Genomic DNA, 16,373 nt, shown 5'->3' with positions numbered 1-16,373 from the left:
ACTTGCTGAGTTCAGATATAAACTAAACAGCCAAGTAGAAATATCAAATAAATACTTACGCCTAGCGTTTCGGAGAGACGTCTGGGTTAGAGATAGAGATTTGGGAGTCATCAGCAGATAAATGTATTCTAAACCACAAAACTGAGTGCAGTCACCCAGGGAAGTGCAGTTCAACAGAACTTTCTATGATGATGGAAATGTACTGTATACCCATGCTATCTAATAAGATAGGCTACTAGCTACATATGACTGTTGAGCACTAAAGTAAGGCTAGCTACACTGAAGAACTGCATTTAAAATTTTATTTTAATTCATTTAAATTTAAATAGCCATATGTGGCTAGTGGCTACTACATTAGACAGATCCAGGGAGTAAGTGTAGATCAAGAAGAAAGGAGGCCCAGTGACTGGGTTCTGGACATTCCACCATTAAGAGGTCAAGGAGATGAGATGAGACCATCATGAGACACTGAAAAATGTAAACCAACGAAGCAGGAAGAAAACCAAAACAATATGATGTCCTGGAAACCAAGTAAAGAAAGTATTTTGAGGAAGACCAAGTGATCAACTTAATTTACAAGGACCAGAAGCCTCAGAAACACACAGTACTCACAGGATATGGCCAGTAGGCACTTTCCTGAATTGCTGGTAGAATGACATCAGTGGAGCACCTTGGAGATGACTACCAAAATGTAAAATGCACAATATGTCCACACAGCTATATATAAAAGGCAGTTTATAAACTGTGTATAAAATACATATTAAATATATACATATATACGCATGTATCTTATAATAAAAATATGTAAATTTGTGAATACATGTATATACACAAATTTATACACATAGTATCTCTGAAAGGATATACATAAGAAATGAGTAAGTGTTTGCCTCTAGGAAGAAACGGGAGCAAAAGGACTGAGGTGAGAAGAAAGCTTTTTTTTTTTGCTTTTTTTTAAATAATATACCCTTTTTTGTGTTATACCATATGCAAACATTTATCTAGTCAAAGCCAGATATTTTATTTTATTTTATTTTAGCCATGCCACACAGCTTGTAGGGTCTTAGTTCCCCTACCCAAAATAAATCAGGGCCATCTGCAGTAGAAGCACAAGAGTCCTAGCCACCAGACCACCAGGGAATTCACCAAAACAGTATATTTTAAAATTTAAAAAATGATTGTAGAATATATACTACTGTGTAACACTTAAAGCATTGTGGTGCTAAGTACATTTTTTCCAGTGGGTAGATTTGAATGAAGCTTGTTTTGGCTTAAAAAGTAACATTTCAAAGGCATAGTTTTAAATCCCAAGTTCACATAGAAATGCCATAATTGACTCTGCTGAATCAATTGCAGAATAACTATCCCTTCATCATTGGGAGTCTTCATTGGTTATCTCTGAAGCTCAGAGATGATCTGAATATATTTTTAATTTTTTTTTCTTTATTTTACTTTTGGCTGTTCTGAGTCTTCCTTGCTGCCTAGGCTTTTTCTCTACTTGCAGTGAGCAGCAGCTCTTCTCTAGTTGCAATGCTTAGGCTTCTCATTGAGGTGGCTGCTCTTATTTCAGAGCACAGGCTCTAAGTGCGCGGGCTTCAGTAATTGCAGCATGTGGGCTCACTAGTTGTGGCTTCTGGGCTCTAGAGCACAAGCTCAGTAGTTGTGGTGCACAGACTTAGTTGCTCTGCGGCATGTGGGATCTCCCTGGGCCAGGGATCGAACCTGTGTCCACTGCATTGGCAGGCAGGTTCCTATCCACTGTACCACTAGGGAAGTCTCCGGATATTTTTTTGGTTTGTTTTGTTTTTTAATTGAAGTATAGTTGATTTACCATGTTGTGTTAATTACTGCTGTGCAGCAAGTGATTCAGTTATACACATGTATACTTTCATTTTTATATTCTTTTTCACTATGGTTTATCGCGGGATACCGAATGTATTTCCTTGTGTTATACAGTCGGACTTTGTTTATCCATTCTATATGTAATACATCTACTAACCCCAAACTCCCAATCCATCCCTCTTGCATTTCCCCTTCCCCTTGGAAACCACAAGTCTGTTCTCTATTACAGTGAGTCTGTTTCTATTTCATAAATAGGTTCATTTGTGTCATATTTTCTAACTTACTTCACTTAGAATGATAATCTCTAGGTCCATCCATGTTGCTGCAAATGGCTTTGTTTCATTCATGTTTATGGTTGAATAGTATTCCATTGTATTTATGTATCACATCTTCTTTATCCATTCATCTGTCAGTGAACATTTAGACTGTTCCAATGTTTTGGCTATTGTGAATAGTGGTGCTATGAACATAGGGGTGCATGAATATTTTTGAGTTATAGTTTTGTCTGGATATATGCCCAGGAGTGGGGTTGCTATATCATATGGCAACACTATTTTTAGTTTTTTGAGGAACCTCCCTACTGTTTTCCATGGTGGCTGCACCCGAACGTTTTTAAATAGCCACAATTTCTGATTCTGTTTTCATGAAGTCCCACAAGAGCAAATACTCTCTTGGTTAGTGATTTCTTCAAGATGTTTTAGAATAAGACAGAGAGACAAACAGAGAGGCCAATGTAGGGTTGTTGGGGCTTTGGGGAGCTTTTTTTCATGATTTATACATAAGTATGCACATCCTTTGACTAAAGCTGTTTCTATTTAATTTTGTGCTGTAACCTCCAAAATGGATGCTTCTACTTGATGTAATTTTAAGTAATGTCCAATAAGTGATTTAACAAAGTTACTTGCCTACTAAGATTGAGTAATTTTATCTTCTCCTGATGACATGAGAAAAGAGCAGACTTTGTCAATTTTGAAAATAATGTGATCTTCTTGTTAATATCTACAGAGGGACCTAATAGGAGGACTGCTCACTTTTGTTATGAAGCCATTTTGATAACAATTGAAACAGTGAAACAACACAGTATGACCTAAATGAGGCTGGTGACTGAGATGATGTGTCAGAATGTCCAATATCAAAACTATACGCACGAGTTCTTTGTTTGTTTCCATGGTTTCTTTTTCTTGGTTTGTCAAAGGATTGAGGAACAAAAATTTTAAGAAGGATTCTAGATTTAATTTATGTGTCCCATTCTTTTTTTGCACTCAGAATACTAAATGCTTCTAGTTCCCATGTTATGGGGACATCCAGATATACCAGTACTTTCCAAAATACTTGGAGGTCCTTGGACAGAAGCCATTGTAATGACACTTACTAAGTATTTGACAAAGGACTTATATATGAAAGGAGATGTGTAAGCATAAATTACTGTTATATTGATATCATATCACAGTGAAGTACTCTTCAGCCTCTTGAATATAAAAGAATATTTCTACATTTGGTTCTAGCAAACACTATTGTGCTATTCTGAAATCCACAGCACAGAAATTATAAGACATCCGCTCATAAACAGAAAGCAAATCACTATTCAGCATTTCCTGCTCTGTTTCCTGCCAATTTGAGATAATTAAAACTTTTTTTAAACCTTTTATTCTATTCTGCTTTAATTCTGCTTCCTTTACCAAAAAAGAAAGATTCAGAAATTAAAACTGTGTATATAAGAATACAGCAAATCTTTGCCTTCCCGCCACCCCCCCGTGCTATAAACCTAACTTTCTTCATTATTGCAGACCTCAGGATATCATTGTGTTTATCATCGGAGGAGCCACCTATGAAGAGGCTCTGACAGTTTATAACCTGAACCGTACCACTCCTGGAGTGAGGATTGTCCTGGGAGGAACCACTGTGCACAACACAAGAAGGTGAGGGGGAACATTCAGTCCTGGAATTCTTCCCCTTTCCCGGAGAGGAAGACTTAAATTCCCTTTATGTAGGAGAAGTAAGGTCAGTGCTGACCAAACTGAATACGAAAATGAGTAAGATAAAGATAGAACATAAAAAATAAGTGCCTGGAGAGAGAGGTCAAAGAGCCGTGGATTCTGAGTGGCTAAGAGAAACTAGTTTCATGGAGACGATAGTGTGTAAACTAAGCCTTGGATAGAAAAATGGACATAAGGCGGGAGAGCATATTCTAAGCAGATTGAACCACATGAACAAGTAACAGAAAGCTATAGACAACATACATAGAAAAAGAACAGCAAGTAGTCAACTAGCTGGAATGTATGTAATAAGTGAAAAGGTTAACTGGATGCCATAATTGTGGAAGGCCTTGAATTCCATGCTGAAGAATTTTTTTCTGCTTTCTTATGTAGAAAATGAGGAATCATTCAAAGTTTTCAAGCAGGACAGTTACAAGAAGGTCACAGTATTTTAGGAAGATTAATTTGGAAGCTAAAGGTAGGAAGGACAGAGGATGAGGAGGAAACTAGAGACCCATGGCATGGTAGTTAAATTGAATGGTTGGGAGCCTTGAGAGATCCACGCTGAGCTATGTATACATAGATACTCAGGAAGGCGTTAGTGGTGTTTTTGTACTTTTTCACTTTGTGTTATTTGCCTCATTGCACTTTCTGTTTTACAACCTGCATTTTGTAGTCTGTGGTAAAGATTTCTTATAGTTCTAAATATATAATCATTCATAAACAAATATTAATTGAAAGATAAGATAGACTGGATTCGAATCATTCCCTTTTACCATTTTTGTGCATTTATGCAAATTAGTTAACCTCTTTGTTGATTTCTAGAGCTCACTGGCCATTTATGTATTTCTTCTTGTGAATTTCCAATTCATGTTCTTTGTCCCTTATATAAAGGATTGTGACCATTTTTCTGTTATATACTTTGCAAAACATAGTTTGCTCTATTTGGTATTTTTGTTTTGTTTTATAAAACTTTTCTTTTTTTAACTTCTATGTAGTCAGAGTTACCAATGATTTTTGCCTTTGATGTCATGCTTAGAAAGTTCTTTCCCAATCAACATTATATAAATACTAACCTCTATTTTTTCCCTTGACTTTTAGGACTTGTATTTAAAGTTATATATTTATAATCTATCAAAGTTTTATTTTGGTGTAAACTGTATAGTAGAGCTTATTTTTATAAAATTTGCAGAAACATTACATGTGCATACATATGTAATTACATACAGAAAAGGATACAAATGATAAGCAGACAATTCAATGAAATAACACAAAGTAAGTCCATCCATGTAACCGCCACAGAGATCAAATAATAGAATGTTTTCAGCACCTCTGAAACACTTCCTTATGCCTCACGTTCCCTTCTTTGCACAACTCCATGTAAAATAATAGCTCTTATGACTTCTGTTATTATAGTTTTACCTGTCTATAAAAGATACTTGTTGAATGAATAAAGAATGGTTAAAATTAATCAGTTCTACTTTTCTCACAAATAGATCCTTTGACAAATCTCTAATCCCCTTCAACTTATAAATTACATTTTGTCCAGCATTTTTGTTCCACTTTTTTTATAATCCCCAAATGAATCATTATTTTCAGTATTTATTTTCAGTATTTTTTCCACATATTTACCTCTCCTCGCTCTTCATCCTGGTCCTTCTTTCCGATCCAATTTTCTTCTTACTGAAAACATCTTATAGTAGTTCTTTCAGGTCATGGTCAACTTGATGTTTTTGTCTAAAAATAGCTTAGCTTAGCCAAGTTTAGAATTTCAGGTTAATAGTTGTTTTTTTTTCCTAACACTTAGAAATCAGAAGACAGTCCCAGAATACTGGGACTTCCCTGATGGTCCAGTGGTTAAGACTCTGCACTTCCACTGCAGGGGGGTATGGGTCCCATCTCTGGGAAACTAAGATCCCACATGCTGTGTGGTGTGGCCAAAATGAAAAAATTTTAAAAAGAAGATGACCATGAAATACTATTTTCAGTTGTTGCTATTAGGAAGTCTACTCTCAACATCTATAACTGTGTCTCATCTGGAGGCAATATTTTCTTCTCTGGCTGTTTTTAAGATTATCTTTTTGTCTTTGGTGTTCTTGTTTCAGTATTCTATATCTAAATGTGAATTTATTTTTATTTATTTAGGTTGGTATGAAAATACATGTTTGGCATTTCATAATTTCTGGAAAATTTCCAGTCATTATTTCTTTAAATAGTGCATTTTTTCTACTTCCTCTATTCCCTCCTTCTGGAATTCCTGTTCACTATATGTTAGGCATTTATCTATTTTTTCATGTCTCTTAACCTCTTATTTGTATTATCTACTTGTTATCTCTCTGTGCTGTCTTCTATGTAATTTTTTTCATATTAATACTTAAATTCAGTAAATCTCTCTTCAGCCATGCCTAATCTGTGTTTAAGTCTGTAAATTCTATTTGCTTCCTTTACCAATTTGTCTGATTTTTTGTTAATTTCTTCTTTTCTCATATTTTCAAATCCTTTTCAAATTTTTCTTTAACCACATTAATTCTATTATCTGAAGTCCTTGGAGATCTAATTCTGCTATTGTGTCTGCTGACATTAACTCATGATGACTCGCATCTGCATGTGTTTTGTAATTTTGGATTATGGGTTATCTTAAAGAAGACTCACAGGACTCATGAGGGGCCTAAGTTGAAGATATATCTCTTCTGCATAGTTTTTCTTTTATTTAGGCCAGGTACCCAAAGAGTATTGTCAGTTCAGAACATTTTTAGTGTTAACTTCTGTCCTGAAGAGTTCCTGAACCATGCAGAACCTATACCTGTTTGTTTTAGGTTTCCTTGTGATCTTCCTGTGCAGATTTTTGTTTTTCTACTCCTTTTCATTGAGGGCCTCTCAATTACTCAAGAGTTTTAATTCTAATTCCCTTCCTTACTGAGTCCTAAACCCTGGATCATGATCCTTTGTGGCTGCTAAAATACAGTTCCTTTATTTATAAACATTGCCATATACTTACCGGGTAGTCATAAGCATTGGTTTATACTTGCCAGCCTAGGTTTAGGTTCCCTTTTTGTGATGACTTAGAGTTTCCCTTAATTTCTTAAGAGGTTTAGCTATTCATTTAAAAGTATGTTTGTCATTTTTTTATCCAGCATTTCTATATGCTTTATTTAATTTCACCTTATCTAGTTGGCCTTCATTTCAGAAATGGAAGTATAAGTGCACTTGTGACCTTGGAAAAGTTTAAATTGGTAGTAGTAACATTACATGAAGTTTACTCTAATTTGAAAACTATTAGGTGATATTTGGAAGCTTAGCTGTGCATTCTAAAATGTCAAACTGAGTATTTTGTGCCTAATTCAGTAGTCTGTGGGGTACCACTGAATATTTTTGAGCACTGAGTGACACAAAATATCACAACTATTTTATTCAGTTTTCTCCCATTGTTCCTACTGGTGGTGGTGACCCCATGGACTATAGCCCACCAGGCTTCTTTATCCATAGAATTTCCCAGACTAGAATACTGGAGTGGGTTGCCATTTCCTCCTCCAGGGGATCTTCCTGACTCAGGGATCAAACCTTGATCTCCTGCTTGGCAGGCGAATTCTATACCACTGAACCACCTGGGAAGCCTATTGTTCCTGCTACTGCTAATAAAAATAATAATTGTAGTAAATATTTATTGAACATCTACTCTGTGTTAGGCAGTTTACTAAGTACTTTACGTATATTAAGTCGTTTAATCCTCAATAAGGTGCATGCTATTATTTTCAGCACTCTGCATATGGAGACTGAGGCAGAAAGATTAAATAACTTGCCCAAGTAAACATGGTTACAAAGAGAGCCAGTTCTCAGAGCCAGAGTCCATGCTTTTGATCACTCTTCATTTCCTTCATAAATATTACTTGAAAGCCTGACAATTATTTTCTAAATAATATTTAATAATTTAGGGTTTAAAATGTTTTATTACTAGATAGACATATAGGATTTTATTTTCTTAATCTAAATGAGTTCTCTCATGTTTGTATATATAATTATCTGCTTTAAAGTAGGCTTTACTATCTGAATCTAAAAAGGGCTAATTAACTCTTAAGTGATCTGTCTGAGAGTTAATATTTCCCATTGAGTGTTTGTAGCCTCATGACCTATACCTAAGAACTATAGCATCTTCTCTTTAACTTGAAATATTAGACCTTTAAAACTAAATCCCTGTATCTCAATTTAAAAAGGGGGCTTCCTGATAACTCAGTTGGTAGAGAATCTGCCTGCAGTGTGGGAGACCTGGGTTCAATCCCTGGGTTGGGAAGATACCCTGGAGAAGGAAAAGGCTACCCACTCCAGTATTCTGGCCTGGAGAATTCCATTGAGAGTTCATGTGGTCGCAAAGAGTCAGATATGACTGAGCAACTTTCACTTCCACTTTCAATTTTAAAAATACTTTGGATTTAGAGGGAAAGATAGATTAGCAAAGATTTTTACACATTTCTTTATAATTAAGTCATATTACATATAAACAAAAATGCATATATTTTTAGGTATGTTTGGCTCATTAATTGTACTGTGAATACAACTTTTTATTTTATTAAAAATGGGAGGGAGACCCTAAATATCTAGATTTTTCCTTAAATCAGTGTCCCAGGTCCTGAGAAAATAATGTTTAATGTCAAAGTAAGAAAGTAAGGCAGAAAAATAAAAGAAAGTAAAGCAACTTTGTGAAAGCTATAGACTAGCTTAATATTTCTTTGTCTGACCTAATAGTATGTTAAGCAGTATACCAAATTACATTTGAGCAGATATCCTTAGCAGTAGAAGGTTCAAGAAAATCTTGGACAGGATTGTTCACTGGCCTCTGATCAATGAAACTTTTAGAAAGAGGGAGTTGCTAATTACCAACCTGGAAAAAAATTAATATTTGCAATACATAAATGTTCCAAAAGCTGGTTTTTATAATTTACTTTCATAAATATGTAGCCTCTAGCAATAAGTAGCTAGTGAAATTTTTCACTATCAGTAAGAAGGTAGTGAAATTTGTATTTCAGAAACCAGTTATTGTAAAGGCTTAAGCAATTGAAAGCAACAGTTTCAGCTTTTAGAGGAAAGGCTCATTTTTCATGATGATTGTGGACTACCTTGGGTATTACTAGACCATTAAGTAATTAAGAGTTCACAACTCTTAATACATATTGAAATCCCAGACTCTCAGTAAATGGGAAGGTAAATATTTTTTAAAAATCAGCTTTATACCTCAATACAGTAGGGCTATGAGCAGCAATAATATATGAGGGGAGAAGTTGAATGATTTGTTTCTAAGAATTGTTAGGGTTTAATTTTTGTGGGCGTCTATACAATTTCCTATATAATAAATGGATTATTTCTTAAGAAAAAGTCCAAATGAATAACTGATAAAGACACAGCTCTCCCTCACAAAAGTATTATTTTGAGAGATTATGGCGACCAGGAAACAGTATACTTTTATTTATTTATGTATTTATTTTTATTAGTTGGAGGCTAATTACTTCACAGCATTTCAGTGGGTTTTGTCATACATTGATATGAATCAGCCATAGAGTTACACGTATTCCCCATCCCGATCCCCCCTCCCACCTCCCTTTCCACCCAATTCCTCTGGGTCTTCCCAGTGCACCAGGCCCAAGCACTTGACTCATGCAACAGTATACTTTTAACTGTGTCATGATGAGTGCCCTCGTTTTATACTTAGAATTATGTAAAATATGGTATGCCCCACGAAGATCTGGATTGGTAAGCATTGCAGTAAACAGAAATCATACCTTGAGAATTCCCTGGCAGTGCAATGGTTTGGACTTACTGCTTTCACTGCCATGGCCCAGGTTCAAGCCTTGGTTGGGGAACTTAAGATCCTGCAAGCCACGAGAGGTGTGGCTGGAAAAAAAAGAAAAATCATATCTTGTAGCTCGGAGTGTTATAGGCTGATATAGAATCTATTATCCTTCCTGGGTGGGAAATGCCTGTTGGAAAATCCCAGGGTATTTCTGGGATACAGGTCACTTGATTTTCCTGGTGTATTAAATAAAATCTGATTTATTTTACACTCAGCTCCCAGCACTACCACTTACTAGTTTATGATTTGGAGCAAGATATTAATGTAATAGGTAGATGGGTCAAAATTGGTCTCTTGCATCCTGGAAAATCATCTGTACCTCTCATGTAGCAACTTTAATAGTCTTTATCCTGGGATACCTTCTGTTTCTAAAATACATTGACATTACCTTTACTTTTGTTTTGAAACAAAATCTTAGTGTTAAACAGAAACAGAAAATAAAAAGCAATTTTTTCTTTCCCTCTCTGAAATACTTCCAGAACTCAATGTAACTTTGGTGAAAGAATAGGGACCATGGATAAGTAAGCCAAGTTTTAAGTCAGAAGTTACCTGAAGATATATGTCCCTTAGATTTTATAAGGAAATATACATTAGTTGAATCTGAAATTCAACTTGCTTTTCAGAGTTCTGCTTTAAGCTGCTCTCTCTTCAGTAATAATACCTTAATTCTTTAAAGTAGTTCTTTATGACATTTTTTTCAACGACTCAAACACTGGTCATAATGAAGCAGGCCTTTTGTAGTTAAATGACTTATTTCTATAGGACCTGCTCTGATTAGGTGTAATTGTAATTATCTTTGTTTAGGTTTAAACACTATTTAAAATAGATGGTGTGTGTTTGCTGCTAAGACACCAAGGAACTTTGCAGGAGCTAATTATCTCCTTAGCAACATTCTTAATAAAACTGTCTTCCAAATGAAGGGAGGCAGTTGATACTTTTCTTCTCTCTATAGCCATATGAAGTTTAATATGAATTTTGGATTGCTTCCCCTTCTCCTGTATACATAATGAAATACAAAGAAATAAAAGATAGTAACCAATCACAGGGACTTCTTTAAGGGCATAATTTTAATGCCTTTTTGAAAGCAGAGAACCTGCCCTGAAAAAGGATCCAGGTAAATGGATTCACCGGTAACCTGAACACATGCAAGTGCCTGCCCTAAGCAGTGAGTCTTTTCTGCCCTGGGGTCCATGCGGGTTTGCAGCGTGTAGACTCTCACCTCCTGTCTCAGGGATCACCCTTCCTGTGGGAGTACTTCCGCCTGCCTTTACCCCCTCTCTCTTCATTTATCTCTTTAGTCATACTGACCTAATAGAGCCTCAGTTGGGGGGAATAACTCAAATGTCGACTTCCGGCACTGTATATGACACGTGTTGTTCTATATCACCACAGATATTTTCACCAAAGTCTGCATGAAACAGAAGTCATTTTGGCCTAGTTATAAGTTCTAGAATAGATAAACATTTATTGAACAAATGAGGACAGCTGTATTTACTGAATATTGGAATGCCTCTGTGAATAAAAGCAAAGATCCTAATCCTTATGAAGCTTACATTTTAATGCATAGACAGAAATAAATAATAACTTAATAAATAAGTATTCTTTATAGTAAATCAGAAGATGATAAATTCTATGGGGAAAAAAAAGTAGAGCAAAGTGAAGGGAAGTCTGTAGTGTGTGGAGGCAGTAGGGACAAGCCACACCACTCAGTGTTTCTGGAAAGGCCTCATGAAGAGGTCTGAGCAGAGACTTGGAGGAAGTGAGGGAATGAGCCAAACAGATGTGGGGGAGAGCATCTCAGGACAGCAGGGCTGTGGTCCTAAGGCAGGATCTTGCAGTGTATTCCAGGAGGCTGGGGTCTGGGGTGCAGTCTAGAGGTATTGGGGGCCAGATCATGGAGGGCCTTGTAGACTATTTTGAGGTCTGGTTTTTACTGTGAGTCAGAGAGCATCGTAGGACTTTGGGGTTTTGTTTTCTAACAGGTTTATGGAGATAAAATTCATATACCGTACAGTTCACCCCCTTTAAAGTATACAATTCAGTGGTTTTTGGTGTATTCAGAGACATGTGCAGACACCACCACAGTCAATTTTAGAACATTTTCATCACCTCAAAAAGAATCGTCCAGCCTTAAGCAACCACTAATCTACTTTCTGTCTCTATCGATTTCCTTGTTCTGGACATTTCATCTAAATGGAAGCATGTAACATATAATTTTCTCTGAGTGGCTTCTTTTACTTAGTATAATGTTTTCAAGGTTCATCTATGTTATAGCCGTCTTTACTTTTGACAGATGAATAGTATTTCATTGTGTGAAATGAAATACCATACTTTGTTTAAGTATCTGTCAGTGGTGGACATCTGAGTTGATTCCACCTTTTGGCTGTTATGAATAAGGTTGCTATAAACATTTCTGTACAAGTTTTTGTGGGTATTGTAAAGTTTTGAGCAGAATCATGACATCTGACTTATATTTTGGCAGAATCACCATGGTGATCAAAGCTAAAATGAATTAAGAGAAGTATTATTTATCTTAAAATGTTCAGAATGAACAGGGGTCATTACAAAAACGCAAGTTTCCTAGACATGTATAAATGATCTGTGTATGCTAAGTGTGTGTGTGTGTGTGTGCATGCAAGCACAGTCATGTCCAACTCTTTGTGACTCTATGGACTGTAGTCTGCCAGGCTGCTCTGTCTATGGAATTTTCCAGACAAGAATACTGAAGTGGGTTGCCATATCATACTCCAGGGATCTTCCCGACCCAGGGATTGAACCCTCATCTCTTGTGCCTCATGGATGCTTTACCACTAGTGCCACCTGGGAAGTAAACTGGATGAACTATATAAATGAACTGCGTGAAAGTGAGAGTGTCAGTTGCTCAGTCGTGTCTGACTCTGCAACTCCATGGACCATAGCTCTCCAGGCTCCTCAGTCCATGGAATTTTCTATGCAAGAATACTAGGCAAGTGGGTAGCATTCCCTTCTCTAGGGGATTTTCCTGACCCAGGGATCAAACCTGTGGGTATGCTGCACTGCAGGCTGATTCTGTACTGTTCTTAGCCACCAGGGAAGCCCATACATGAACTATATCCATTATGTATTCACCTATAGACCGAGGGCTTCCCTGGTGGCTCAGTAAAGAGTCCGCCTGCAATGCAGGAGTCCACCTGCAATGTAGGAGACGCGGGTTCAATCCCAGGGTCAGGAAGATCCCCTGGAGAAGGAAATAGCAACCTACTCCAATATTCTTGCCCGGGAAATCCCATGGACAGAGGAGCCTGGAGAGTTACAGTCCATGGGGTCACAAAGAATCAGACACAACTAAGTGACTAAACCACCACAATAGGCTGTCATTATTCTAGTTGTGTTTCCAAAGCATGTGATCCTACCTTGCAAATAAATAAGCATCTTAATCTGGGTTTTGAGCTGGCTTGCCTGATGACTTCACAGATCAATGTTGAGGAGTTCTGGATCCTTGCTGCAAGCAGTTGACACCCTAGGTTAGCTGTGTGAGCCGAGAGGTCAAGAACCAGATCAGAACGGATAGAATTATTCTCCCAATAGATGAAATCCCTCTGTCTTCTCAGAATCCAGGGTAGAAGTGAAGGAGAAAAGGTGAATGTATTAGTAGTGCTGTCAGCATTACCTGGGCCCCTGAACTGTGTGAAGAGAGCACTTCAGTCTTCCGCAGTGCTGTCCATCAGTTCAGTACTTTCTTTAGACTTTTGACAAGAGGGAAATGTAACACTAAATCAACCATCATTTACTGCCAGATTCCCTTTCAAACCAGTAATAATGATTACACATAGCAGGTTCTCTATAACTCTACTGGATCCAATTAAACCCTCATTAACTATAAGCCTGCACAATAATTGTTTCATTTTTCAGTTATTTTCTTTCTAACTAGCAAGGACAGATGAAGAAAAATAGGCTTCCCCCCCAAGTAATTCATGCTTATTGTAACATAAAAATTAAGTATAAAAGTCAAAATCATTCATACTATTACACAGCTCAGAGCTAACCACTGTTAATATTTTGGTATATTTTCTCCTAACTTATTTTAAGATTTATTTTTATTTATTTTATTTTTGGCTGTGCTGGGTCTTCATTGCTGTGCGCAGGCTACCTGTAGTTGGGAAGAGTGGGGTCTACCCTTCCTTATGTTGCTTGGGCTTCTCATCTGTGGCTTCTCTTGTTGCGGCGCACGGCTTCTAGCGTGCAAGCTTCAGTAGCTGTGGCCCGGGGACTCAGTAGTTATAACTTGCAGGCCCTACTAGCTCAGTAGTTCTGGCACATGGACTTAGTTGCCCTAAGGCATGTGGGATCCTCTTGGGCCAGGGATTGAACCCAAGTCCCCTGCATTGGCAGGCGGATTCCTAACCACTAGACCACCAGGGAAGCCCCTCCTGGTGTTTTTTTCCTTTACTTGAAGGTTTTTGAGTTTTAGGATCACATTACATTCATTATCTTTAAAGTTTTGACTTGTTTTGCTTATTTTTAATTGTACTTTTAATTATGCCATATTATTAAAATTATTTTAAATGATCCTAATAGCTCTACAGTTTCAATTTTAAGGGTGTATCTCTGTTTAACTATTACTATTCAACATTTAGATTGTTTATATTTTTTTGCTTGATATAAATATTACAGTAAGCATCATGTATATCGATAAATCCTTGTCCTACCTCTGAATATTTTCTCAAGATAAATGTACAGTGAGGCAGTCTCAAATATTGCTAGTAGAAATGTAAATCCATAACTTTTCTGGAAAGCAACATGAAGCTTCCCTGGTGACTCAATTGGTAAAGAATCCACTTGCACTGCAGGGAACGCAGCTTCGATCCTTGGGGCAGGAAGATCCCCTGGAATAGGAAATGGCAACCCACCCCAGTATTTTTGCCTGGGAAATCCAATGGACAGAGGAGCCTGGTGGGCTGCAGTCCATGGGATCGCAAAAGAGATGGACAGGACTGAGCAACTAAACAACAACATTCAAAGGCGTGGGGTTGACTTTATGGCTCTTGCTGTTGAGGTTTTTTTCACTTCTTGATTTTTGTTTGTTTGTTTGTTTCTTGATTTTTAAGAAGCCCTGACTCAGGTGTTAGAAATGTTCTATATCATGATGGAGGAAATGGTTACATGACTGGATATATTTTTCCAAATCATCAAGTGATATCCTTAAAATTGGTATATTTATTGCCTATGAATTATATCTCAATTAAAAAATTAAAATTTTAAAAAACAGCACTATAGTATCAACCGGACACTTTTTCCTTGATATAGTCAGAAGGGTAAAAAGATTGGTAAAGAATCCACTTGCACTGCAGGAAATGCAGCTTCGATCCTTGGGATGGAAAGATCCCCTGGAGTAGGAAATGGCAACCCACTCCAGTGTTTTTGCCTGGGAAATCCCATGGACAGAGGAGCCTGGTGGGCTACAGTCCATGGCTGCAGAAGTAATTTTCTCATTATGTATTTGAGTGCTATATAGTGACATGCCCTGGAACCACCGATATAAGTTGGTGTTATGAGCACATGATGTGAGAAACACTGGCCCATAGCAACTCCTAAGAGGTGATTATGATAACACTAAGAAGTTAAAATTTATTTAACATATACTATGTGTTAGACACCGTACTTTATACCTGTGCTGTCCAAAAAGTAGCCTCTGTAACTACTGAGTACTTGAAATGTGGCTAGTCTAGTTTGAGGTGTGCTACAAATAATAAAGGGCTTCCCTGGTGGCTCAGAGGTTAAAGCGTCCGCCTGCAATGCGGGAGACCTGGGTTCGATCCCTGGGTTGGTAAGATCCCCTGGAGAAGGAAATGGCAACCCTCTCCAGTATTCTTGCCTGGAGAATCCCATGGACGGAGGAGCCTGGTGGGCTACATTAGTCCATGGGGTCGCAAAGAGTCGGACATGACTGAGTGACTTCACTGTCACAAGTAATAAAATACATAATGGATTTCAGCCTTAGTACACAAAAAGTGTAAAATATCTCAATTTTTAAAGTTGATAATATCTTAGTTATATGGGTTAAATAAAATATACAATTAAATTTATTTTACCTGTTTCTTTTTATCTTTTTAATGTGCTAACTAGAACATTTAAAATTACATAGCCACTCACTTTTGTGACTTGCTTTTCATTTCTATGGGATAGTAATGTTTTATTCATTAAATTTTTGTCAAATTCTTATAACAACCCAGTGAGGTAGGTATTTGTATTATCATCAACCTCATTTTTCATATGAGACTTAGAGGAGATAAGTACTTTTCCAAAATCATAGAGCTAGTAAGTGGCAAAGCTGGATTTGAACTCAGTTTGTTTCCAGTCTGAGCACACAGTTGAAATAATATTTTAGAAAGTTTTGTCTAGCTATGATTTTTTAAATCCCTTGCTTATAAATGTCACTTATAAGATAGCCAAAATGTGTTTTTACCAAATGGAAATTGTGTGATGCTTTCTGCTTACTAAAGAAATACTGTAAACCAAAGCAGGGAAAAAAACAGTACAAAAGTAAGGAATTGTTTAGTTTTGTTTCATGGTTTTTGCCATCCAATGATAATTAAGAATTGAAATTTAAGACAGTGCTGCTCTTTGGATAAAAATGACTAATTTGATTAACTAGAGGCAGCTGTTAGTTTCATTACTACCTGAGATGATGCCTGAATGTTGGTAATAATAGAATTCTGATTCATTAATTTTTT

General features: G+C 36.8%; 1 protein-coding gene across 1 annotated transcript in view; it reads left to right on the top strand.

The window, feature by feature from the left end:
• The window catches only part of VPS45 (vacuolar protein sorting 45 homolog), a 64,504-nt gene that overhangs the window by 36,144 nt on the left and 11,987 nt on the right, over positions 1-16,373 (top strand). Inside the window, exon 14 of the mRNA XM_065905115.1 lies at positions 3,630-3,761. Coding sequence (XP_065761187.1) covers positions 3,630-3,761 — 132 coding nt within the window. The remainder of the gene's footprint in view (positions 1-3,629; positions 3,762-16,373) is intronic.

The sequence above is a fragment of the Muntiacus reevesi genome, chromosome 1, assembly GCF_963930625.1.
Source record: "Muntiacus reevesi chromosome 1, mMunRee1.1, whole genome shotgun sequence".
Taxonomy (NCBI): domain Eukaryota; kingdom Metazoa; phylum Chordata; class Mammalia; order Artiodactyla; family Cervidae; genus Muntiacus; species Muntiacus reevesi.
This window is presented reverse-complemented; position numbering and strand designations above follow the sequence as displayed.